The sequence below is a fragment of the Sceloporus undulatus genome, chromosome 10 (assembly GCF_019175285.1).
Source record: "Sceloporus undulatus isolate JIND9_A2432 ecotype Alabama chromosome 10, SceUnd_v1.1, whole genome shotgun sequence".
NCBI lineage: Eukaryota > Metazoa > Chordata > Lepidosauria > Squamata > Phrynosomatidae > Sceloporus > Sceloporus undulatus.
The window spans coordinates 1,198,093-1,225,066 of record NC_056531.1 but is presented as its reverse complement, the minus strand read 5'-3'; the positions used below and the strand labels follow the sequence as shown (position 1 = coordinate 1,225,066).

Genomic DNA, 26,974 nt, shown 5'->3' with positions numbered 1-26,974 from the left:
CAAGCTTCTAGCATGGACTCTGAAAGAGTATAGATGTATAGTAGCCTGCTGTAAAGTGTAAATAGCAACAAAGTTAATAAACCCTCATTTGAGTGAAAATCTGTGTTGAAGTTACTTTGTTCCTGAGTAGCTAAGAAGACTGCATCTGTTCCAGTTGGTACCAGTTCAAACCACCGGCAGCACGAGACATCAACAATCCCAAAGATCTTTTCTCTAACAGCGCTGGGCACGCCACCTGCCTCCTCCATGCAATGGCTAGAGAGATCAAACCATAGTGCCTGCCTTCAGGTCTTCCTAGCAGGCTGGATAAAATCAGGTTGTTTAACAAATCCGAATCAGTATTTTTATTTTATAAAATGAAATTTTAAACTTCTCACTTGACTCTCATTTAAAAATCATTTAAAGATAAATCTCATCACAAGCCTCATAAAAATGAATGATCAGCTTTCACTTCAAGTTCTGGTCCGTTTTTCAGCAAGCCATAGCTACATGATATACAAAGGCACAGACTGAGTGAAACTATGCTCATATAGTGGGAGCTGGGACAAGCAAGGCACAAGAGATTGTTAAGGTACAGAACAATACAGGAATGCAGAAAAGGGGAACAAAGCTATCCTTACATGATTCTTCAGAAAGAGTTGCTAGCTAAGACAAGCCTTCTATACAGTCCCCCACATTTGTGGAACTGCATTTTGACTTTCAGTTCCACTGTCCCTGGTAAAAGAGCCCGAGACTAAGCTACACTACTCCAGAAAAGACACTAAGAACATACAAATGGGTAAGAAACTTTAAAAAGACAAGACAGGATGAACAGACCTTTTACACTGAGAAACTATCCTGCCTCAGATAGAAGAGTAGGTTGAAGGCACAGAATGCTAGAGAGACTTGGAAAAAGTGTACAAAGGAATTTCAAAATCAATGTCTTTTACATTGAACCTATTGCACAAGGAAGCAGACACATCCATTCCCTGACCTTCCCTAGTGAGAAACAAAGTACAGTAGTGAAAGCATCTGCAAAGTCCAGCCTTTCCATGGAAATGCAACAGCAAGGGGGGAAGGCCTTTGCATCGCACACTGCTTGAAGCAGAGGACTCTGTCCAAGTCCTCCAAGACAATGGCACCTCTGTTTTATAAGGGGATTGAAACACTTAAGGAGGCGAGGGGAGGGGATGCACTGCTCACTGTGGTGGTTTACAATCTTCACACATATCCAAGTGGCAGTAACACTCCGTCTCAGGGTCCTCAGCAAGCCACAAGAGCAACATTCCCAGCTACAAGCCATGTCCTGGTGAGAGGTTGCAGGGAGGCTTTTGACAGCACTCTTGTAAGTCCAGGACTAGATCAACATGCAAATACTGTAGCACTTCTTCCATGAAGCCTACACAGATAAAGCTCTCTCTCAAATATAAACAGACAAACAGAATAAAGGCACACAGCAACGACAACTGCACTCTGCTTTAGATTCAATTAAAGTCACTGATCAAGTTCTTATACCCTTTTAGAGAGGCATGACCAAATTCCCAAGACAGACCACACTAAGGAATAAACCAAGATTCAGAGCATGAAAAATTTCCACCATAAGCCCAGCTGGAATGAAGAGAAGCAGCACAAGAACACACATTAGGCTCCTAAGGTTCTGTTACAGCTGGACAACCAAATTAAAAGCAGTGGCTTTCTGAATGGGAGTTGCCAATAAATTATGGCAGATTAAAAATGAACAAACAATGTAGTTTCACCGATCTATTGTGTCGTGTGCCTTCAAGTTGTTTCCAAGCCAAGATTTGTTCAGAGAGGGTTTGCCTTTGCCATCCTCTGAGGCTGAGAAAGTGTGGCTTGCCCAAGGTTACCAAGAGAGTTTCCAATGGCAGAGCAAGGGTTCAAATCCTGGTCTCCGGAGTCGTAGTTCAACGCTCAAACCCCCACAGCCCACTGGCTCTCTCTAGTTAAGAGTAAACGGAATACAGGGACGTAGTATCAACAGTGAGTAGGCAGTTATCTTTGCTAACTGGAGATAATGTGTTTGTGCTTTCCCACTTCCTAAGATAAATTGCTAGGAGAAAAATCTCAAACACCCAAATTGCTTTAACTCCTCTTTTATCTTCCCATTGAAAGAATCAGATGCAAAAACGTGAACACAGATCTGTAGAGCATTGGTGCCTTTTCTGAGCTCATACATACAAATGATCTGTTTTTAGTACCAGAAACTTCACTCACAACCAAAGCTTCGAACAGAACCAAAAAAGAACTGGAAATAATTTCAAATACTGCCAAATTAACAATGCACATGGCAAAGCTGCGCATAATAAAAGAGAAAAGAGATTAAGCATCCCCCATGGAGAAAAGCCACTGGTGGAGCAAAACCCCATCTGACCAGATGGCAAAGTCACAAATACCTCAGTGAATTTATGGAATGCAACAGCTGTAGTTTGTAGATTTCAATCCGCATGGTCTTCAAGCACACTGGAAAGTTACTCTGCTTGTTTCACAAACATCACTCCATGTGCCTGGTGAGCCAGAGATCAAATCAGAAAACTGTTCATTAAAGGTAGAATTCAAAGATATAGCCATGTTAGTCTGACGGTTCAGTATATAGAGAGATCTTCTAGCCCCTTTGAGACTAAGTGAAAGAAAGAAGTTGGCAGCATGAGCTTTTGTAGATTTCAGTCTACTTTCTCAGATGTTCATTAAAAGATAATACAATAGTGGGAAGATATTTCAAACCTGTAATGTCAGATGACCCTTCAGCTAAAACCACCTATTCTAAAATGACCCATTTCTTGGAAAGGAGAGGTACTTTAAGGAAAATGCAAGAAACCTTACTCCAATAAGAACTGATCTTTATGCACATGCTTTCAACATAGTGCCAAGATCCACAGCCATTTTCCCTCCCTTATGGGAAACCATCAATGAACACCAGGTGCTGTCGGCTATAATTCAGAGGAAGGAACTGGCAAAACCACTTGTGAGGATTCCTTGCCTAAGAAAACCCTATGAAATTCATGGGGTTGCCGTAAGTTGACAAGCAACTTGAAGATACACACATGAAGGGAACAAAACTATAAGGAGGGCAGACCACAGGTAGCCAAGAGGCTGGTGAACGTGATGTCTTGAGGGATTTATCACAAGCCCAGTTTAGACCTCCTCTTGTGTAGATGTTGTTGCTCCCTTTAAATTAGCACAGCAATTTAATACTCTAAGTCTAGTAATAAAACAGACTTTCCTGGAGCACATCTGAACAGAATATTTGGTTGCTATTAGAGGAACAGCAGGGATGCCATATATGGATTGCTGATACAGGTTCTTTCTCTGCTACTGTTGCAAGGAAAGGCTACCTTCTCGGAGACACATAAGAGTAGATGCTGTTTGGAGGTGGTTTGAAGATGAATGCTGTGGTGAAGGGCGATAGTTGCATTTTGGAAGAGGTTGAATAAAGAATAGCATAAAGCATTTCACTGCAAAGACATGGGGGAGTGATAGGTCAGTATTGTGAAGAAGTCCACAAAAGTACAGTAATATCCAAAATCCAAAAAACAGATTGGTTAATATCTCAGCATACAGGACACACACACACACACACACACACACATATATAAAAAATCAGGATCAAGTCAGAACAATTAAATTATATATCCTTCATTATTAAACATCTATTAGCGCTGCACCGCCTTGACGCCTTCTGAGACTGGCTGAGATAGAACACATTAAATAAGCGTGCAAATGTCACAAGGGAATAGCGGCTGCCAGAAACGAAGCGGGACTGTTCATGCCTTTGGTATTTTGGGGAACTTTGCAGTGACTCCCCCTGCCTTCTGCAATAAAATTAGAAGTATGGGAAAGAAACATATGAGCATCGCTGTATTTGCAAGACTGCTAAAGCGTTTAAGCCCATGGCATAAGTGTAATACGGCATTGAGCTTGCTATCCGAAATGTGAAGGGTTTCTGTAACTATCCCAACCAAGGCTCTCTTATCTGTCTACTCAGAAGAAAGACCACACTGAGTCCTGTGGACCTGACTCTCCAGTGATGTGTGTCGCCTTGGAGTGTGAGCGACACCTGGCACTTGCAAAAGGAGCCTCAACTAGAAGGATAGACTGAGAGTGCCATACGGATCCTGAATCATGTCCTGGCAATTGGGGAGTCTAGGCAGGGAAAGGGGCAACACGAACAAGGTCTGAGAGCCTGGGGGCTCAATTCATGGATTCCTCCTTACAGCTTCCTTCGATCTATTGAAATCAATGGGACTGGCAGGAAAGGGGTGGAACAAGCTGCTACTCACTCCAAGCCAGTTAGGACTAAACTGGGTTTAGGCTGAAGGGAAAAACAAGGGATGGAAAACTTGAACTTCTTCATGGCCGGTTTCTGACCACTTTCAGGCCAGGTTTTGCTGGGATTTCTTTGGGGGCAGAGGCCCTCTTGCCTCCCCGAAAAGTGTCTGGAAGAGCCAAGAACTTTGGGCTCCTTGAAGGGAGATGCCAAGGCAGAGGAAGGGCTGGAAACGGAAGGAGAGACAACCCGAGACTGCGTCCACACTGGAGAGATCACCCGCTTTGGCACCGCTTTTACATCTTCCGGGCTCAAAGGCAAGGGAATTCTGGGAACTGGAGCTTGTGGCGGGGGTTCAGAGCTCAAGGCGATGGAATTCTGGGAGTTGGAGCTTGTAGTGGGGCCCCGAGCGGAGCTTTAGCTCTTTGGGGCTCGAGGCTATGGAATTCTGGGAACTGGAGCTCTGGCCCAAGGCGATGGAATTCTGGGAGTTGGAGTCTGTTGTGGGGCCCCGCCGCTCGGGGCCCACAACAGACTCCAACTCCCAGAATTCCATCGCCTCGAACCAGGGCAAAGTCCAAGCGGTGCCAAAGCGGGTTATTTCTCCCGTGTGGATGCAGCCTCCGGAGGCGAAAGCGAGGGAAAACTTAGGCGGGAAAAAAGCGGGGAAGGGGCGTTTGTGACCCCAGGGACCCTCACAAAGAAAGAAAGGAGGACTCAAAGGAGGAGAAGGGAGGGAAAAGAGTTCCGAAGGGGTCGCCTTTCAAGGCGAAGGGGAGGCAAACGGGGGGGGGGGGGGCTTTGGCCCTCAGGGTTGGCTTGGCTCACCCAGGTCGTCCATGTTGTTGCCGCCGCCGCCGCCACTCCCCGCTCCGGCCGCCGCCGCTTCTTCGCTGGAGGCTCCGCAACTTTGGCCTCAGCTTCTCGGCCTCGCGCGCGCGCCCCTCTGATGTTGGCCCCGCGCGGGAGCGAGCGAGCGAGAGCGCGCCGAGGCGGCAACGTTGCGGCTCAGCAGCGCCATCCTCCCCCCTAGCGGCGGCCCTGCTAAAGTGCGGCCACGGGGGGAGCCCCGCGGTTAAGGCAGTGCTGCCCCGCTTGGGGACTTCAGCTCCCACAATCCCAGGCCATTGGCCACCGTGGCTGAGGCTTCTGGGAGATGAAGTCCAACAGCTCTTCAAGGGCCCCCCTTTGGGGTCCACTGTCTTACTTAAACCCCTGCAGGCGGCGTTTGGGGAGGCTGTGCGCAAGGGGTCCGTGCCTAGAGAGCGTGAACTAGCTCTCGTAATAGTAGCAGTAATATTTATTTACTTTACATGCTGTCTTTCTCCTAGGATGGGGCCTATTAATAATAATAATAATAAACAAAAAGTGGAATATAAATGTAATAAATGCTGAGACCCTTTCTAGTTGCCTGGGCTTCGTATGTGTTCTTTTAGCGCAGTGGTTCCCAGACTGTGCCCTTTCAGGGCTTTTGGACTTCAGCTCCCAGAATCCCAAGCTATTGGCCAACATGGCTGAGGCTTCTGGGAGTCGAAGTCCACAGCTGGGGGATCCCTGGGCGTCGATAGACTGCAACTAAAATCTGTTTTTTCCACCGAAGAGGCTCAGTCTCCGTAGAGACTGTCAAAAATTGCCATTGCCGACTATATTTCAAGTCGTCATGGCGGGGTATTGGGAAAAGTTTTCAATTAGCAATAATCGCGCCTCGGATTGACCTCATTGGCTACGATACTGCCACTGCGCAAAGCTAGCCTCTCCCCCGCCAAGACCTGGCACCCCCGGCGGGCCCAGGACCAAGCAGGCCACGGTGAGCCCCGACGGGGCCGAGGCCGGGGCCGAAGTCCCTCGGCTCCCCGCCACAAAGGGACAAAGGCCTCCGATGCCCGGCCCCCTGCTCCGGGCCCCGCGGGGAACGAGGGGTTAAGGCCCAACGGGAGCCCCCGCCGCAAAGCCTGCTGGGGCCTGGTATGCAAATCTACGCTCTGACGTCACGCCCGGAAGGCGGGCCACGCTGCAAGGCGCAGGCGGCCAGGGTTAATAGCCAAGCGCTTCAGCTCTGCCAGAAACAAAGGTGTGTGAGCTGTATGTGTGTATATTTTATACACATATAACTCACACCTTTGTCTTGAAGTCATATATATATATATATACACACCTTATACATACACACACACATATATATACAGTATACACCTCATACACACACACACATACACCTTATATACATATAGCTCACACCTGTGTCTTCAAGTCATTCATATATATATATATATATATATATATATATATATGTTGGTACCTTTCGTATCATGTATACACATATACACAGTATTATATATACAGTATATATATATACACACATGACTTCAAGACACACAACAAAACATATTCATATACACATCCTATATTCAACAAAACATATTCCAAACAATATTAACATATAATATATATATATACACACACACAGTATATGAAACTAATATTACAGTTTTTATAGATGTTTGTGCATATTCACACACGCATGCATATGCACAAACATCTATAAAAACTAATATTTCATATACTGTGTGTGTGTATATATATATATAATATTCACACACGTATAAAATCATAACACATTAGTTTCATATATATATATATATATATATATATATATATATATACACACACACAGAGACATATATACTATATAGGCCTGTTACAGACTGCCAAAATAAAGCTGCTTCGGGTCTCTTTGGAGGTATGCTATTTAAATGATGCATGCACCCTAAGAATCCGGAAGCTGCACCAAAGCTGCACTCCTGTGCTTAGGAATGGAGTGTGGCTTTGGGGCGACCTCCGGACTCTTAGGACCCATGCATCATTTAAATAGCATACCTCCAAAGAGACCCAAAGCAGCTTTATTTTGGCAGTCTGTAACAGACCATAGTGTGTATACAGCGTGGCATAGTGGTTTGAGTGTTGGACTAAGACTCTAAAGACCAGGGTTCAAATCTTGGCTTGGCCATGGAAACCCACTGGGTGACCTTGGGCAAGTCACACTCTCTCAGCCTCAGAGGATGGCAACAGCAAACCTTCTCTGAACAAACCTTGCCACGAAAACTCCATGAGAGGGTCGCCTGGAGACACCTTGAAGGCACACAACAACAACAACATGTATCTAGAGAGTGAGTATATAAATCAGCCTTCCCCAGGGCCGGTTAAACTGCATGTCCCATCATCCCCTGCTGGTATGGCCAAGGGGGGAGCGTTGTGGGAGCTGAAGTCCAACCTTATCTGGAGGACACTGGGCCTAGAGAAGACCCATGAAAGCATTCCATTCAGCGCAGTGTTTGTCAAAGCGGTTGCAAACGCAGCAAAACCACCCAAGCCAGAGCCTCCATTAACAGCCAGCTAATCCAAGCCATTCTTTCTTTTCCAAGCCAGCTAAGCTGTGCTGCAACATCAGATGGGGGTCCATTTCTTCTCGGCTGTCCCAGGAACGGATTTTGTCCTGGGCAGAAGGCAGAAGGGGGCTGCTGCTGAGCGACAACTGGAAGGCAAGCAAGTGAAGGAACCAATACGACATCATTTCAAAACACAGGCTTTTGTGAACGGTAACACACGTCATCAGATGCATTAAATGCTACCTCACATTTCAACTGCGTGTGTGTGTGTGTGTATATATATATATATATACACACACACACACACACACACACACAAAATACACATGAAATAGCAATGGGATTGTCAATGGGGAAAGTCGTAGGCCGAAACCACTGGCAAGCCCCGTCTATTGACATAACTGTGGTTGACAGCACAGGTATCTCAGCATGAGATAATGGGATAAGAAACCATCATCCCCCCATTCAGTCCTCTGGGGCTTCCTCATGAACTGTAATGCAGCCATCTTTCCTAATCTCTTGGCCCTTTGTCAGTTTAGATAGGAGAGGTGGCATCAGGCCTAGTTGAGAGATGCGGTCTGCTAGGTTCGGGTGGCCGAGTCGCAGTGCTTCTTGTCGCTGGGTGACCGCAACACCCTCGATGCTTTGCAGGCACCCACTTTGAGAGCGCTTGAACTGCCTTGGCTCAGCACTAGGGAATTCTGGGAACTGTCGTGTTTGTGAGACATTGAGCCTTCTCTGTCAGAGAGCTCTGGGGCCACAACAAAGTCAAGTTCCCAGGATTCCCTAGTACTAAGCCAGGGCATTTAAAGAGGTCTCGCTTCCACTCAGGGAAGAAAGAACAAAGAGCACCCAGAGGGAATCCATTCGCTCCCCCTCAGGACCCTGAAAGAGTGACGCATGCGCATTAACCGCCCCGGAGGAGGAGGAAGGGAGCAGTGACCCCGCGGGCGCCATCTTGAACCAGGGCAGGGAGAGGAAATGTGGGCGGGGCAAGGAGAGAGAGAAAGAAAGCGCGCGGTCGGCTCAACCCAAAAAGGGGCGGAGCCGCGCCTGCGCCGAAGAGCCGCGGGCGGGTTTGCCAGCTGCCCGGGCGGCGCGGGGCGCATGCGCCGTGGCGGGGCAGGGAGGCGGGAAGGGAGGGGGTGTTGCCGTCGCCCGCTTTTGCCACTGCTGCTGGGAGCGCCGCTGTTGCCGCTGCTCTTGCTGCTCCTCCTCCTCCTCCTCCTCCTCCTGTCAGTTCCGGCTCTTGGCTCGGGAAGGGGTTCCGGCCTCAGGAGCCTCGGTTGCTTGAGGAGCCGCTCCTCCGCGCCCACTTCGCCGGCCATGGCCCGGGACTACGACCACCTTTTCAAGCTCCTTATCATCGGCGACAGCGGTAAGGAAGGGGCGGGGCCAGGCGGGAAAGGCTCAGCGGAAGGGCGACGTCCACACTGGGGGGATAATCCGCTTTGAGAGCGCTTTGCATTGCCCTGGCTGTGGGCGAGGGCATTCTGGGAATTGGAGTTTGTGGTGGCCCCAGAGCGCTCTGGGGCCACCACAAACTCCAATTCCCAGAATGCCCTCGCTCACAGCCAGGGCGGTTTAAAAGCGCTCTCAAACCGACTTATTTCCTCAATGTGGACGGACCCATTGTCTCTCTGGAGTGAGGGAGGGGCCCTCTAACCCAGAAAAGGAGGATCATTTGGCCAAGAAACTGTGCCCCCCTCCCTCCCTCCCTCAAGCCAAACCCACTGCAGAAATAACCCGCTTCGAGACCGCTTGAACTGCCCTGGCTCAATGCCTTTTGTGAGGCATTGAGCCTTCTCTGTCAGAAAGCTCTGGGGCCACAAGAAACGACAACCCCCAGGATTCTCTAGGCAGCTCAAGTGGTCTCGAACCGGATTATTTCTGCAGGGGGTTTTGGACCTATTATGTCCTCCGTCTACACTAAGGAAATATCTCGGTTTGGGAGTGCTTTTGGAGGCCCCCCCCCCAGCCACCTTCCCACAAGCCGGATTGGTTCAGAAAGGTCCTGTTGTTGTTGTTGTTGTTTTGCTGTAGCGCTCCCCTGAGGCTGAGAGAGTGGAACTCAGCCAAGGTCAGCCGCAGAGATTCGAACCCAGGTCTCTCCTCCACAGCCGTGGCCCAGCGTTCAAACCATTCCTCCGCACTGGTTCGCTTTCTTTTGTCATAGGGATGGATAATGTGCTCTTTTCTGTTTCCCAACCAAGGAAGCCACTGGATGAGGTTGGACTTGAGCTCCCAGAATCTATCCCCGGTTGGGGGCTTTCCAGCCAAGTTCCAACCCAAGAGCCCCTGGAGCCCATTCCTGGTTGAGAGCCGTCGCGTGTTGTTGTGGGACTGCCACCACGTTTCTCTCCTGTCACCCTTGGCTTTGCTGGCTAGAGTCATAAGAATCCTAGAGACCTCAAGAGCCATAAAGTCCAGCCCTTTGCCATGCAGGAACTCCCCGTCAAAGCACCCTCAAGAGATGCCCATCCAGCCTCAGTTTAAAGACCTCCAGACTCCACCATCCTATGAGGGCTGAGGAGAGTTATCAGGAGGCCCACAGTTTCCTCAGCATATTTGTACACACACACACACACACACTCGCTTGGGTTCAGGGTGAAGGAGCCCTGCAAATGTGGGGAAACCGCAAATCAACAACACTGTTCTTTTTACCGGAGAGAATGCCACTCTAGCAATCTTTAGGGCAATTCTGTGGTCAATATCTGCCAGAGGTCGCTCATAGACTTGTGATGGAGGACCTACAAATTCCTAGAGAATATGTTCTCTCTAGGAATCTCCAGGGCCTCCAGTGCAACTCTATGGTCAACATCTGCCAGACGTTGGTCATAGAATCGTGCTGGAGGACCTACAAATGCCTAGAGAAGGATTTTCTCTAGGAATCTCCAGGGCCTCCAGTGCAACTCTATGCTCAGCTTCCAGCAGAGCTGCACTGGAGGATCTAGAGACTGATGCAAAACCAAATAGGAATGGCTGGGACTGGTGGGCAATGCAGTTCAGCAACATCTAGAGGACCACCTGGTTCCCACTTCTGTGCATAGCCAAAGGTCATCCAGTGTCCTCCTTGGCCTAGTGTAGTTTTTTTATCCAGCACTCAAGATGCTCAAAAGATTTTGCTTGTGGCATTTGTTTGGTTTTTGGAATGTGTTTACATGCTAATCCCAGACTTCCTCTGCAATTCTCCTATCTCCATTTTTCTTCCCATGGACCCTTAGAAGCAGGTTAGGCTGGACTTCATGGGTCGGATCCTCAGCCCCATCATTACAGTACATTGGCTTCCTTTATCGCATGCCTTATTTTGTAATCCTTGCAATATTGTAAGGTAAGCCAGTACTGTTATCCTTGTTTTCAGTGGCTTGTCGAAAGCCACCTGGCAATTTTTGTTGTTGTAGAGGAGACAAATCATTTGAGGACTTTGTGATTCATAACTTGAGTGTCAAGGTGTCGCCGAACCTATCTCTCTGTAAACTCCACCGAACCCTTAAGTACACATGCATTGAATTGGATCTCTTAGACATGATCCTGTGCCAGCTCCCTGCATAATTTTCTTGTTTTGTGACTGAAAATAGAGACACCATGAAGCAGGATTCATAGCAGTACATAAACTAGGAGGACCAGAGGTGAATGGGCAGCAGTATCCTGGCATTGTGAGTTTCTGTGCACATTCCTGCGTCTCTGCTTCCAGTCCTTCAGTGACACACCAAAGGTTTATATTCTAGAACCCTGGTAGGTGAGGACTGAAATCTGAAAACCTGCTAACAAAAGCTTTAAAAGCAACATGTCAATGAGGCTTCCCAAACGTCTTTCTAACCAGCAGCATGGCCCCTGTGTTCTAATAGGGTTAAGTATCTGAAAACAAAGGCTGTCACTGGTACACCAGAACAGTTTTTATGTCAGACCCGAGACTAGTGAGACATGGGGTTCAGAGGCCTAAATCCGTTTGTTAGTTGCAACTAGAGCAGAGCCACCAAATCTGTGGCAGTTACATAAAGGCTGACTTCCCAATTTTCCATCCATTCAATGGGTCTACTGTAGTTGGAACTAAGAGTTGGATTTAGGCCAGACCCTTTCTGTTGCTGTGCCCACTGTGTGCCCTTTTGGCCAGTTGGCACACTTCTCAGGTTTGTTGTGAGAATCAAATGGGGTTGGACTTTGATGTGTGTTGCCCTCCGCTATCTGGAGGAAAGGGTGGGATGTGCCTGTAAGTAGCCATGATAAACAAAAGATATCCCAGTGTAGACTAATCAGCTTTTGTAGATTACTCTGAACTACCATGTAAATAAGAGAGAACAGTATACCTGAAAAGAAAAAGTGAACTTGTAAATAGCCTTCCTCTCATCTCCATGGCCACCAACCACCTACCTAAAGGCAAGAATGTTGTTTGCATTGTTACTAATATTGATGCAGTGGCTTTAGTATACATACATCAGCTCTCTGCCAAAGTTAGCTTGTAGTTTTAATGTTGTCTTGGAAAGGAAGGAAGATTAGGAGAAGTGCAAGTAGCAAAGGATGGGTATGCAGCTGTCGTTGTGTGCTTTCAGGTAGATTCTGACTATTGGTGACTCTAAGGCAAGCTTATCCTGGGGTTTTCTTGGCAAGATTTGTTCAGAGTGGGTTTGCCATTGCCTTCCGCTCAGGCTAAGAGTGTGTGGCTTGCCTAAGGTGACCCAGTGGGTTTACATGGCTGAGCAGAAGGGGATTCAAACCCTGATCTCCAGAGTCTTAAAGCAACACACAAACCACTACACCCCACTGGTGTAGGAGTATGTGCTTATGCATATTAAACATTGTTTCCTGTTCTTCTTAAGGACCTTAGCAGCAGTGCCTTGTGGTCACAACAGTTTTGCATTGTAGGTTAGGCTAACAGGCAGCCAATAAAACGAATGAATGGGGATTTGAATTTGTATTTTTTATCCAAACCGTGCTCCAATCACTCCTAGTTTAAGGAAGAGGAAAGTCTTGCATGGAGTCTGAACTACCTTATGACTAGATCATTTAGTGGTCCTCCAGGGAAGGAAGGTGCAACAACAGCCTCTGAGCAGTCTCTCCATGTGCTTTTCGTGTGCCGACTTGAAGTGTAGCTTGTATTGATTCTAGACAGCACTTGGCTAATTTTGAAAGCACTAACCTGGGACACGAGGAAGGAAATGATCAGAAATATAGGTGTTAAGATGAGCAGATCATCCTATGAGAATGTAGTTTTGTGTCTGTTAATTAAAATCAATTCTCTATTCCCAGAGCAAATGCCTGGAAGAGCTTTTCATATTTGCCTTCCCTTTTGTGTCTAATCTTAATAAGGTGCATAAACCCAAGGGCAGAACCGAGAGCTCTCTTTTTTTAAATGTACACTTCATAAATGTCACTAGAAAGCATACTGAGAGTTTCATTTCAAGGTAATAGCCGAGTGTGAACCAGGAAGTCCTTGCTTCAGATGTCACTTTGCCTGCAAGCCCACTGGAGAGTCTGAATCAAGTTGTGATTCCCTCAGTCCCGCTTCTCACTCATCTGCAGGACAGGTTTAGTTTACCTTATTTTTGTAAAGATCACAAGGATAATGCCGATAAAATACTAAGGGTGCTTGAAATGTGTTGTACAAATGTTCCTGCATGGAAATATCCATGTAGATAATCCATAATGTATGAAGTGGTGCTTATTTGTACAAGTTTCCATCTGCTCCCTTGACTTCCCTGTGAGAGCTAGCAATATTAACATCCAGACTCCACTTTCAGTTGGTGTTTTTAAAAAGTGAAATAGGTAAAATGACTAATGATCAAATGGTAGCTTGCTGTGGGGTACAAGTAAACCACTTGGTACCTCACTTGTGGGATTTATCCTGCCAATGGAAGTCTGTAGCTCAGTTACTCAACCTGTACTTGGCCCACAGAAGAGCCTGTGTTCAATCTCTCTGGAGTCCCCCGTTTAAGAACCACCACATGAAACCTGGTCTGACAGCACAAGGCACCTTCATGTGTTCATATTCAGTCTTAACATGATGCTGTGCTTGATCAGACTCTACAACAGGGGTGTGCAACTGTGGCTTTTCTGATGCTTTTGTATTGCAGTGCCTATAATTTTACACATTGGCTGTACTGGCTAGGACTTTGGGAGTTGTAGGTCAAAAATATCTGGAGTGCGAGCATTTCCCTCTCAAGCTTTGGGAATCTGAGTGGTTAAGACTCTCCTCATTGCTTACCAGATCAGTACTAGTAACCAGCTTATTAGGTGGCTGCAGACACTGTGTTAATCTCCCATTTGGTAATTGAGTGTGGACACTGCATGAATACCAACCTGGGATAAAAATTACATTTTATCACAATCTCAGTGTACAAAAAGTGGTTTGTAGAGTGTCTGGGACATGTCTTTGCAATTTGTATTGCATGCCACTTTGTCCTGTAGAGATGGCTCCCACTCTTATCTTGTTTATCCTCACAGTCCATGCAGAGAATTGTCTGTTGCTTCCTAATACACCTTCATGCATCCATTGTGTGCTGATCTCTATAAAAGAATGGGGGCTGGTTTGTGGCTCTTTCCCAGACTACCCGCTCTTCCCCTTCTGGTCCCCTCACCCATAATTGTTGTTGAAAGCCCAGTGTCTTGGGCCTCTGTCTGGTATTCTTCACTGTTAAAGAACTGCTAGTGTGTAATGATGCAAGGAAGCAGCTGGTGTCATGTTTTCCCAGTCCCACCATGTATTCTGTGGTAAGCAAATTGGAACATAGATTTTGGAGAGCAAAATATATGTAAGCATCAGAAGGTCTACTAGCTCCATATTGTGTGGAAAGTCCCTTAGTCTGTGGGTCTTGGTCAGTCATCAGTGAGTCATGATGGAGGGACAGAAAGGAGGGTTATGGTATGCTTGTAACTGCGGATTTTGGTGTCCTGGTTCAGGCCTAGTAAAGGGCCCAAGTGTCATTCTTTTGTTCATAAAGGGGCCTGTTGTAGTGGACAATGTGTGTGTTTCTGGTATTCAGTGGAACTTGCCACTCTATGATATTGCAACAAAGCTTAGGCATGGAAAAGTAATGTGAGTTTTCATTCCTGACCATAAAATTAGAATGGCCTGTACACTTGCCACACAGCAGTCGGTGAAAGATTAGGAAGCCTTAAGAGTTCAGCCTTTCTGCTGTCTGCAGGGAAGTGGAACCAGACCCCCCATGGATGGGAATGATGGTCCACTGTATAGTGTAAGCATTGGTTCTTTGGGAGAATTGAGGTAACTTTTAACAGTGTCTGTTTTGTTCAGGGGAGCTTTGTAACTGGGATTAGTTGGCCAAGCAGCCCCATTCAATTCCCCCACTCACCCACCCACCAAAAAGAGATTGAGCTTTTTGCTAGCTGTTCATCCACACAGTCCTGTCATTCCTGCTCTGTCCTCAGTGGAGTGGGTACCTTTTCTTGTTTAGGGAAGGACTTGTACCATTTTCTCCTGATGTGGCATTTCCAGCTAATGTACTGCATGCCCTTCTCTACAGAAGGGCTGTGGCTAGAATGAGAGAGGTGGTGCTCAGTGGGTGTAGCTAAAAGGAGGATAGGAAGGAAGAGAGTGGCCTTTTTTTTAACATCACTGCTTGGTTGCATTTGTTAAAAAGACATAAGAAGGTCTGCCTCTCCCTTCCAGGCTCTGAAATAGAGGCAAGAGACTTTGGCATGTGGGCTCACCTCTGTGCCTCCCAGACATTCCCAGTGCCAGTTGCTACACGCCTCTGACACTCCTTTTCAGCCTTATGCTGGAGAAGGGAGGAAGAGGTACCTGAGTGTATTGCCATACCTGAAAGATTTGGAGCACCTGCTGAGCATAGAGGTGGAATAAGCCCACATACCCCATCTCTATCTGAAGGTGGACGTGCATGGCTTGTTCTAGGGGTCTGCTGGGTGCAAAAGCAGAACAAGTCCCTAGTCCCTACATTTCTCTTTTTTGGAGTGGGGCTCCCAAAATCTTCTAGCCAGCATGATCACTGGAGGATTACAGGAGCTGTAGTCCAAAAAGTAATTTTTCTGGACTCTGCCCAACTAACCCTGAACTACTGGGGACCAGTAGCTGGTCTTTTGCTTGGCTTCTGTGGAAAGGAGCAGGATCCCCCCCCCCCAATATGACCAAATGCATTTCAGAGATATAACTTAAGGTCAGGGCTAGGAACCCTGTGCCTGTGTAGGGCAGAGACGTCCTGGCAATAATAAATATTTGGCTTGGCCAGTAACGTCAGCCCAAAATGAACATTTGGCCCCAGTGCTATTTCTTCCTTTCCTTCCGTCTCACTCACAGATATAGCACACACGCTCTGGTAGCAGTCTCGTTCCACCCCCCCCCCCCCCGGGCAAGAGTAGGTAGGTAGGAGTAGGGCAGCATGTTTAACTCTTGATGCTCCCATTGAGCTACATGTGGCTTTGACCCCAAGGCAATTCTTCCAAGCCTTGAAAAGCCTGCAACAGAATTTTTTCCATCCCAGGGAGCCAGAGCAGAGAAGCCTCTCTGGTGGGACTGAGCACAGGACAGCGAGAGAAGAGGCCCCATGCTGGATGGCAAGGCTGAGTAGGACAGGTCTGGCCAAGAGGCAGGAGTTTCCCAACCCTGGCTGTAAAATAAAGGCAGGGAGGTCTCTTGTTTTCCTGTTTGACTCTCTATGGCACCAAAAGTTGCTTTATTTTTGGAAGCACTGCAGCCTAGTTATTCTACGTGAACAGGTTCAAAATGTGGCTTAAATAAAACGGTTCACGTTGCACTCTCATGTGTTGTCTGCATTTCCCTTATAGTCGCATTTGAGTATCATTGTACTGAAGGAACAGGAGGCTGAAGGCAGTTGTCTGGATGCTGAAGCAGCAGTGTGCATCCACTAGCTTTCTGTTTGCTGGCATCTTATGCTTGTTTCACCTGTGAATATTTGTTTCTGCTTCTCGGGGTGCAGGGGAACATTGGTCCATTACTGTCAACTCAGACTGCCAGTAGGCCTCCAAAATTACAGGCTGGCGTTGTTCAAATTGCTCACCCTCTAAGTCTTTTTTTAACTGAAGATGCCAAGAATTGAAGGTGGAACCTTCTGTATTCAAATGTGTGTAGCTTTTGAATTCAGCAAAGTCACATTGTTTGCTAAGGAGTTATTATACATTTTATACTTTAAACATTGGCAGGCCACTGAAGAAGACGTAGGTCGAAACGCGTCTGGCCTTTTGTTTTTATTAATAGAATTATTTATAATTGCCAAAGGAAAAAGGGAGGGCTTTTCTCCACCCTTTCTGCCGTTTTATTGGCTTCTCTCCAGGGTTTAGTTTCTCTGGTTTTGTATTTTGGCTATTTTATTCACCCTTAGCATTTTACAGATCTTCCAGTGGGATAATTTTACCCTTTTAGATACTACAGTACATTGTTTTTTTGCTCCAGGGTGCTGTTATTACCTTATAGTTTTTGCCAGAACCCTTTGGTTGTTTTGTTTCAAATGTGTGTACAGTACTCACCACTGAGAATGAAGGAATGTTGTGGGTTCACAACTGCAGGATAGCCATATGAAATACGTATACCTTTTAAAAATTAGGTGTTTGCAGCTCAGTCTCCGTTTAAAATGTATTTGGCTTGTTTGTGGTCGATGGACCATTTGGAATTTTGTGAGAGTGTCATGGGCAAACAAATGAAATGCTGCTACGGAAGAGTGGCTTTGCCCATCCACAAAAGGGTTACTCTAATAGAAGTGACCAGTCACAAAATAATAATTTCCTAAAAGACCAACTGGGTAAAAGGAAAATCACTTACCCAAGAGTTTTAAGAGGAAAGGAGAGGTCTGAATTCCTAAATATAAAATCTCTCTTTAGAACCCACATTTTCCTGCTTTGTATCCATGGAAAGCAAAGTAATTCTGCTCAGAGACAAGTAACTGAGCCTGAGATGTCAGATTGCATAGCTGTCCAGTTTGCAGAAGACAAGTTGATGTTGGACAGAGAAACACAGTTTTTAAAATAAAGAATGCAGGCAAAACACAAATCACATAAAAGTAATCCTGAAAAAAACACTTACGAACCACACACAGCAGTCTCAAACTGGATGATTTCTGCAGTGTGTTTTGGACCTAAGAGTATCTGTAAGCCAGAATGGCCATCATTGTATTTTTAAATCCTGTCTTCTACTCCAGTGTGAGTTGGTATCTTATCAGGATATATTTTGTTTTCTTTCTCTTTCAGGTGTTGGCAAGAGCAGTTTGCTGTTACGTTTTGCTGACAACACTTTCTCAGGTGAGTGACCAAAGGCAAATCCAGCAGAACTGTGACTTCAGGATCTCCAGAGTGCTTCTAATGCTACTCAACAAATTCTCTAGGGGAGGAGAAGGGGACGAGGACCCCACTTCCCAAGGCTCTGCAGGCAGCGAATTGTGTGAGGAAGAGTGTTCCCTTGTGCACACATCAATCCTCTCTTTTATTTTATTTATATCGTGCTGTTCCCTAGAAGAGCTTAGAATGGTTGTCAACCTACATTAAAAAAACACTTAAAATCACTATTCCAAATCACATCTTCTGGAACTACAGTAAGAGTTGTAGGTCAGAATAGTGATTTTACATGCATTTTTGTGTAGGGAATCGTGTATTATCCCCTCTGTTGTAAGCTGCCCGGATTCCCAGTGATTGGGCGGCATATAAATAAATCCTATTATTATTATTAAATAAATCCTATAGGTTGTTGGCCACCTGCATTGAACTAAATAAGAGTAAGCAAGCTTCACTGTCATCTGTGAGAGAAAAGGGCCTTTCCCCCCTTAAAATCCAGGCATGGTGTGGTGATGGGAAAGGATGAGAGGTGATGGTACAGATAGCTACTTTCATGTACACATCATTTTTGCAATTATCTGTCAGTTCCTAAATCCGTGACTAGCCCTGGGCATTTGGAACATGACGGGTTGTACATCTGAAATAAATTAAGCAACACATGGTAAACCATTCCGTTCTTCTCCATTCTTGGATGTTATGGTTTAAGGCCTTTTACAGAGTGTTTATATAATGGGCTTGCATTCAGAATTACATACTGATTATATTAGCTCAAGAAGGTTCTTCTCTCCCTCTTAAATGTTTGCTATGTGTCTACAGTCCCCATTTCTGAAAAACACAGTGTTCGTTCTCATTGTTAAGAATCTCAGGGTTAAAGTTTTGAGAGGTTTGCTGATGGTAAAACATTGGTAGGTGAACGGCAAAGGTTCTTATACTGTTGGCAGAGAACTCTTCCTAGTCAGTACTGCAAACCTTCTGGTATTTGGAAAGCAGTACTCTTTCTTAGGTGGAATAGCTTGTCACTTTGACCACTACCGCTGTGTGCTCTTTCTTTCGGCAGGCAGCTACATTACCACAATTGGAGTAGACTTCAAAATCCGGACAGTTGAGATTAATGGAGAAAAGGTCAAGCTACAGATCTGGGACACTGCTGGGCAAGAACGCTTCCGAACCATCACATCAACGTGAGTCCTTGTCAATAGCACTGTCCACTGATGAAAGTACTTGATTGAATTGTGTGCTTTTATTGACTAATTGCTTAAAGACGTTTGCATATGAAGGCATATATTTTTCTGGAGATAGAAAGAAATATGAGAATTTAAAACTTAATCAGCCTTGTTGTTGCACTGCACTTCTCCCAAGATTGGCTCCAAAAGCATTTTGCAATGACAGTTTACAAAAAGGTACAAAATACTTATATTAATGATATGTGGAGATGTTTGTGGCACTCTCCTCTGGGTTTTGGTGCCATAGTCAAGATTCCAGGCTTTTCCCTTGGTTAAGGGTAAGTGGACTTGAGGTAAAGATAGTAACCACAGAAACATCCTCTTTAGTGACTTAATAGAAGGAAGGCACATCTTATTATACCAGGATCATTTCCCCAGGTAGTCTTCCATCCAAGTACTAATCAGGCCCAATCCTGCTTCACTTCTGAAATCAGACAACAATGTTTTCAGGGTGATATGGTGATGAATGAGTGCAGTGATTATGTTAAGGTTGCTTGTGTGGTTAATAAGTTTGGTGCAAGTGAGGTTAGAAGAGTGATTCTCAACCGTTGATTCTCCAGATGTTTTGAACTCCCAGACTCCCTGAGCTTTGCCCATACTGGCATGGACATGTGGCTTGGAATTGAAGCCCAAAACACTTGGAGGACTAAAGGTTGAGAACCACTGGGTTGCAAGATGTTTGCTTCCTTTGTAGCTCCTGGTAATCTGGTATTGAAGTAGAGGTTGGGCTGCAAACCCTGTAGGAGAGTCAGTACTTTGTTGGCCTTAGTTCTGGTTTTACATTGATAGGCACATGAATAGCTCTAGCGTGAGCTTACTTTCTTCTTGAGGATGTCGTCATAGTGCGCTGACCAAGCTGCAAATAGATGTTTGCTTGAAAAGAGGAGGAACTTCACAGATAGAACGTGGGTGGTTTGACTTGTGAAACTTTTGTTCATGGGGAATTTGCCCTGCCAGTTTTTGAGATTGTCATTTTCTCTCACCTGTTTTTCTAGGCATCTTGTTTGCTAGAGAGACAGTATCAGTATATTTGCACTACAAGGCTTAAACAGGTTCAGTAGTCATACAGGAATCCTGGGAAGTGCATTTATGGGAAGGTGGGAGTGGAAATGGAAGAAATCTGGAAAACCTTCTCCAAATTACAATTTCTTGGATTCTCAGAAGGAAACCATCACAGTTAGCAGTATAAAGCCATTCTTTTGGCAGCGTAACCTGTACATAAGATACAACGGCCTGAATTGTGGCCCTTTAACACAACACACCTACAGTGCTACGATTCCACCCTAACTGCCATGGTTCCATCCTATGGAATTTTGGGATTTGCAGTTTAGGAAAAGGTATTTAGAATTCTCAGCCAGAAAGCTCTGACGCCTCCCAAACTCTAAATCACAGGATTCCTTAGGATGAAACTGTGGCAGTTAGAATGGGATCAGTGCTATAATTGTGTAATATGAAAAGGCCCTTAGACCAACAGATGATGAAAATGTTGGATGGCATATTTTTGTCCTGTGCAGAACCTAGGTGCCTTTGGTGAACTGTTCACATTCTCACAACAAGAATAACAACACATGACCCAAAAGGGGGGGGGGGGGCATGGTTAGATAGATCCCATATCTGTTGGTTTTCAGGGCAAACAAGGCAAAAATTAATATATGCATATTAATTAGCTTACAAGCAGAATTTTCAGATAAAGAGTCGGGTTACCAAAGCCTCCCTCCTCCGGGACAGATGCAGAATTATATTTCACATCTGAATATTTTGGAAACAGGACAAAGACTTGTATCTGGAGGGGCAGACTGCTCCTCAGCAGGGAAGCTGCTCTGTTTGTAATGGATTTGGAAAAAAGAGCAAGTGACTGAGAAGAGCTAGAGATGTGCTCCAGGGCTTCTTTTTGCATTTGTGTGCTGTTACAGGAAACAGCACAAAGTAGCAGTGAGCACACAGCTTGAACCAGCCCCCTGACTTCCCATCCCAAGGCAGATCCACTGCAGGTTGCGCTGTGTGGGCCAGCGTATGCAGACGGGAAGTGACATGAAGACAAAACCGCCTGCCAGGCATGTTGAATCTCTTGCCGAGAGGGAGTTTGGGTCAGCTGCAGCTTGTCTGCTTATGCTGTGTCAGCAGAGCCTTTCCTCTGCCGCTCTGTGTGTGTCAGTGTCACACACACCAGTTGTGCCTGACTTCAGGCCCTGTTGGTTTCAAAGTAGTTCCTGCTGGGGAATACCCAGAAAAGAGATTTCTGCTTTAAACAGGAAAAGCTAACGCAACACCTTTGCCATTAATCCATGTCGTAAATAAAGCACCACACCCAGAACTGGGCATGCACTAAAGTTCTGCCGATGTGCAGCGAAGCCACCCAGTGTGGTATTCCGTTTCCGGCGGATTTCAGTTTTCAATATTTTTAAGGGTAATGAAAACATGCTTGGGGCAATGGTATCGATTATTCAACAAATTCATTTATTTACTTCATTTATTTCAGCCTTTCCTCTTGCCTGTCTCAGTGTTGTTGAATTTCTACGATGTCTTGCAGTGAGACTTCCTGCCTCAGTATAGTTTGTTGCCCAGTAATGCTTACTATCCAGCAAGCATTTTTGCTTCCATAATATCCTCCTCTTGCAGAACAGATCTCTCTCTCTCTCCTGTATGATCTGCTTCAAGCCAGAAATGACAACAGTTGTCCATGGCTTCTCCATGGTAATGTGGCATTTTGAACCTGCCAATGCTGCATCCCACAGATCCCTTTCCATTTCCTGCATTATGTCCTTCCCCCACAGTGTTAATGCGCAGAAGAGAAAGCAGGCAGGCTCTCTCTGCCACCTTATTTTTTAACATTCCAAGTCCCAGTTCTTGCCCTTCTGCTGTTTTCATGCACCCCTTCCCAGCAGGTAAGAGCTGATCCAAGCCTTCCCCGGCCACCACATTTGCCACAGGTCTTGCTCTATTTTCCTGCAACAAGAATGTGAAGTGCCTCTTCAGAAACCACCCATGTACGTTTGTGTTGCCTCATGCAGCTGGAGGCTCTCTGCCGCATGCCCAAAGGTCTCCAACAGAAGCTGGATTCTCAGTTGTTGCTGTCCTTGCCAGATTGCTTTTGAAACCAAATTCTTCTCTAATGCCTTGTGACCCATTTGTCTTATGACAAGCTGTTTTGAGGGCCATGTTGTAGGAAAGTGGGTTATGCATTTGAACCTGAATATGTGCATAGATGTGGAACTGAATTTCAAAATACTGCGATCCTGAAACCAAAGCTCTGAAACGTGCAGATATCTCTCCCTTCGGCCCTCAGGTACTACAGAGGAACACACGGGGTCATTGTGGTTTATGATGTCACAAGCGCCGAATCCTTTGTGAACGTTAAGCGGTGGTTGCATGAAATAAACCAGAACTGCGATGATGTTTGCCGGATATTAGGTAAGTTGCTTGCCTCAGGTAACCTTTTCAGCAACAAGGCCCAAGATGGTTATATGTGTACAGAGCAAAATCCCCTATCAAGTCCCTCTTTGGTACTGAAGTTTCTGCATTTGCAGCTCATGAAGTAGGGGTGGATGCTCTGAAATGTGTATATAGTGATTATTTAATTTTGTCCAGAAACAAATTCTGTGTTTCTTCCCCCTGCCCTTTGGAAATCTTATAAATCATGTCACTGTGTCTGACCAATGGCTAGTTCTAGCCCTGCATGTCATGACAGTTGATGGTAGGCTAGTGGCAAATACTGAGCTATGAACTGCATTAAATTTACCAGTCTGTATTTCGCTTCAGGCATGACTTTTCTTGGTGGCCTTAAGTTGCTGCTATGTTTGTGCCTCAGCCTCACCACCATCTGCAGTATGGTATAATAATATGAACCTCACTACCAGGCTAGTGTATGGATTACTGGTTACATGGAGTTCTCTGAATATCCTGAAGCACTCTGTAAATGTTCCTCTCCTTCCACCAACAGGCAGCAAAGAGTAATTCAGGACTAGCTTCCTTGCATAGGGAGAAGATTAAGGAACTCTCTGCCATCTTGCTTTGGGTGTTCCAGATTAGGTGGCCGCAAAGTGCCATCATAGGGCTACTTAAGGAGCTGAGAAAGGCATGATTTTTTTAAAAGAAACGTTTCAATGGATTTCCCACAAATTTTGCACTAACTTTTTTTTTTAATGTAAGTGTGCATTTTGAGGATTGCCGGACAAGTGGTAATGTACAAACCTGTTTTTCTTCCTACTTCTTTCTTGTAGTTGGTAATAAGAATGATGATCCAGAACGGAAAGTGGTAGAGACAGAAGACGCATATAAATTTGCTGGGCAGATGGGGATCCAACTGTTTGAGACCAGCGCCAAAGAGAACATTAATGTGGAAGAGGTAATTGGCATCTGGGGAAAGGAGGGTGGGGTTGCGTTTCTTCCTTGGAGCAGAAATACTGCATACAAAATATGCTCCTGCCTCTTGCGGCCTTCTTGTCCATGTACTTGAGCACAGTTAGCTTACATGGCCCTGAAAGGACAGCCTCACTCTCTGTCTGCTGTGCTAAGTGTTTAGTAAGCAGAGGAATACCATACTGCTTCAGGAAGCTGGGCAAGAGAGTCCTTTGGGGTTGTGACCTACCCCATTCTAAGGGCTAGTTCCAAAGCACCTCTAGGTCAGTGTTACCAAAGATGATTGCTGAAAAGTTTGTGTGACAGAGGAGGAACTGTGATGGGAGGCAACATGGGGCACGCGCATGCACACACACACACGTGGAATTGCAACCTTGTGGTGCATTGCAAGCTCCTGCTTATGGCTTCCATTTGATGGCCCTCTGCTGTTTTCTTTCGCAGATGTTCAACTGCATCACAGAGTTGGTTCTGCGAGCCAAGAAAGACAACTTAGCAAAGCAGCAGCAGCAGCAACAGAATGACGTGGTGAAGCTAACAAAGAACAGTAAACGGAAGAAACGATGCTGCTAATGTTCTTTCTCCTGCGGCAGAGACTGGGCGTGCAGACAGCTCGGCCCTTCCAGCCAGGCACAGGCGATTCCACTGGGTTCAGCCTTAGGAGGACTGGTGATGTTTTTTTTCCTCACTCTGTGCCGTTATTTAAATGAGTTTTCTCCCATATTTTCGGTCAGGAGGCACCCTACCACAATAGTGCCAAGAAGGTCCTGGATGGAGGTGATTCTGCCCTTCTCTCCTTCCGACTCTTGGAGACAAAATGTGACTTTGCCTACCAAGTGGACTTTTGATTCTAAGAGTTTGTACATAATGTATATTTGCTTTAACCAGCTGCGCCTCCCTCATGTCACTTCAGCTTCTGCCTTCTTAACGTCAACCAATCATGACTTGTTCAGCATTCATCTTCTACATTTTCCCCCTTCCAAAGATACAGTAACCCAGTGCCCTCAAATTGGGTTTTCCTTGTTGGCATCCACTGTTCTTCAGCCTTTGTTTTAGCCTTCAGGTTTGGAGCGGTGTCTTAGGTGCTTTCAAGCTTCCAGTTACAGTACATTGAGGTTTTTTCCCCCAGTTATGAAATAGCCTATATTGTTGGAGTTTTTGTCAGTTCATGCAGTAGCTGTGCTCTCCTCCCCTATCTGACAGGAGGTGACAAAATTAATTTCTTATGCCATGGAAATGAAACCTTAAAGGTTGAGAAGTATTAAGATTCACACTTGAAAGGGCTTTTCCCTTGGTGGTATTACTCTCCTCTCAAGAGCTAGAGAAGTGTAGAGCTGTCAAAAACCTTTTCTCTTCTGCTCCTCTCCAACCATCATTTTGTGCCCAGGTGTAACTGCAGTTCTTCTGATCGGAAATGTCCATGGTGGGTTTTGCCACTGCTGCTTTTCTTAAGAGCCGAAAAGCACGGGAAGAGGGAAAGCTGGCTTTTCCAAATGCTGTTTGCACCTAACAGTTGTGGGCAAGCTGCTTCCAGTACTCTTCTGTTAGAATGAAAGCTGTCGGCTAGGTATCAAGAAACTCAAGAGAGTTTTTGGGTTGGGCAGCAGTAATTGGGAATCCCTCAGATGTGCCACTCTACCCTGGTTAGGCCATAGGTGGGGTTTCTGCAGATGATGCCGGTCTTCAGTCAAGAAATAATTCAGCTCCTCAGCATTTGACTCACTAAGCATTTTAAGGCAGGCCAGGCTTCAGAGAGCGCACACTCTTCAAGCCAAAATAATTTCCCTCCAGAATCTTAAAGGGTGATTCTTGTGTTAACAGGCTACTCTTCACAATCAGTGACCTTTTCGATTTTGAATCGTGCAAGAAGGGTTCAGCTGAAAACCCTTATGTATTGTTTTGCTTGCCTTTAAGAACAAAGACTTGTGCAAGCAGAAGCCGTACAATCACATTGCAGGTAGTCTGACTTTGCCACCTCTCAGACAGTGGCTGGCATTGTATTAGTGGCATACGCAGGCATAACTCAAACATACACCTGTGTGTGTCTTTTTTGGCTGTTGCAGAGGTTACTATTCCCTTCCTCCCTGCACAACAATCTAAGTCACCCCTTGGACTTATTGTAGAGCTACTGTACTGTACCCCCACAACCATCCCAGGGCAAGGTGACGAAAGAAGTGTCTGACTGTGTCCTGGCAGCAAGGCATGAAGTGACTGCATCATTTACTGAGACTTTTGGAGAACTCCAAGCTGGTCTTAGCCAATGATGTAACCATTCCACATCAGATTGCCAGAACATAGCCAGACACTTTTAAGGCCCTGCTCTCCTCCAGGTACAGAATGACTGGGGGGTGGATGGGATGCATCAGCTTTATGTAAGTCTGGTGGGATGTTGAATGGCCAGCTGTAGCATAGTTCTGCATGTGGCACTACTACGCTACATTGAACTATACAGGGTTCCGGCCCATGAATGTGATGGAATTTCAGTGAACAGTATTTTCCAAAACGTCCATCCCAGCTACACTTCTTCCACAGCCAACGTCTCCGTGCATCTCCTCTTTAAGTGGCTACTCACTTGAGAACGGGAAGGTGAATAGAGCAACCCCCTTTGGGAGAAGCTGTGGGCATAAGAGGTCTGTAGAAATGATGGGAGGATATTGATGATTTGGAGCAGGTGGGTTGAAGCAATGGTAGGTCCTCATTGGAGAGGTTGTGTTCTTACCTTACTATGGTCATTTAGGGAGCTGGGCAGGGCTGTCGTCTTTGCCAATGCAGCAGTTCAGTTTTTGATTTCTGAAGCTTGGGGGGGAGGTTCCCCCAAGGCCTCCATGAGCAGCATCTCCTTTCCTTCCTGCTGCTTCCCCTTCCCTTGTTAAAGGAGGCTCTGCAGTGGTGGTTCCTTAGTGGACAGTGTCAGTGGATGGTGCCTGTGGAGTATTAGAGACTGGGGTGGGGAGGGGGAACGGGGTGGGACTGCGTCTTTAGCGGTGCTGATGTCAAGCGGTGGAATGTCTAACTGGTGGTTTGCTAGGATGATTTCTGTATATTGAAACTTTCTAATTATGCTTTTTAAATAATTTTAAAAAACTAAAAATAAAGGTGCCAAGCTGCCAAATCTTCCTCCGAGGCTCTGGTGGTTGCTTTCCCTCAACATCAGGTTTGAATGGGGTGCCACTGCTTTAGGCCAGCCTCCTGTTCATGACAGGCACAGGGGTAAGTCCCACATAACTCCTTCTGCCTATATTTTTGGGAGGTCATTGCAGAGGTTGATATTCTCTTCCTCCCTCCACAACAACCTGTAGGATCTGCCCTACAGGAGCCAGGGTGGTGTAATGCTCTGAGCCTTGGTGACCAGGGTTCGAATCCTTGCTCAGCCATGGAAACCCGCTGGGGGACCTAGGGCAAGTTAACACTCTCTCAGCCTCAGAGGAAGGCAAAAGCAAACCTCCTCTGAACAAATCTTGTCAAGAAAAAGGCCCAAAACAGGGCCA

General features: G+C 45.9%; 2 protein-coding genes and 1 non-coding gene across 5 annotated transcripts in view; 1 reads left to right on the top strand and 2 right to left on the bottom strand.

Moving 5' to 3' along the window:
• Positions 1-5,222, bottom strand: part of PXN (paxillin) — a 42,408-nt gene extending 37,186 nt beyond the window's left edge. For all 3 annotated transcript variants that reach the window (XM_042441476.1, XM_042441478.1, XM_042441477.1), the window contains exon 1: positions 5,093-5,222. In XM_042441476.1, coding sequence (XP_042297410.1) covers positions 5,093-5,105 — 13 coding nt within the window. In that variant the 5' untranslated portion in view covers positions 5,106-5,222. The remainder of the gene's footprint in view (positions 1-5,092) is intronic.
• A 650-nt stretch (positions 5,223-5,872) lies between these two features.
• LOC121916763 lies at positions 5,873-6,013 on the bottom strand. The gene has a single exon (XR_006100915.1). It is a non-coding gene; the product is annotated as a U4 spliceosomal RNA (small nuclear RNA).
• Positions 6,014-8,776: 2,763 nt separating this feature from the next.
• RAB35 (RAB35, member RAS oncogene family) lies at positions 8,777-26,603 on the top strand. Its single transcript, XM_042441514.1, has 6 exons — positions 8,777-9,028; positions 17,827-17,877; positions 18,965-19,088; positions 22,417-22,541; positions 23,351-23,475; positions 23,931-26,603. Exons 1-6 carry the CDS (start codon positions 8,977-8,979, stop codon positions 24,057-24,059), a joined length of 606 nt encoding a protein of 201 aa, XP_042297448.1. The 5' UTR covers positions 8,777-8,976; the 3' UTR covers positions 24,060-26,603.
• The last annotated feature ends 371 nt before the right edge of the window (positions 26,604-26,974 follow it).

Bases quoted from the DNA above. Each gene is read 5' to 3' on its own strand.
- RAB35 (XM_042441514.1), top strand. From the start codon at position 8,977: ATGGCCCGGGACTACGACCACCTTTTCAAGCTCCTTATCATCGGCGAC. The intron at 9,029-17,826 runs GTAAGGAAGGGG...TTTCTCTTTCAG, and splicing joins CCTTATCATCGGCGACAGCG to GTGTTGGCAAGAGCAGTTTG. The intron at 17,878-18,964 runs GTGAGTGACCAA...TTCTTTCGGCAG, and splicing joins TGCTGACAACACTTTCTCAG to GCAGCTACATTACCACAATT.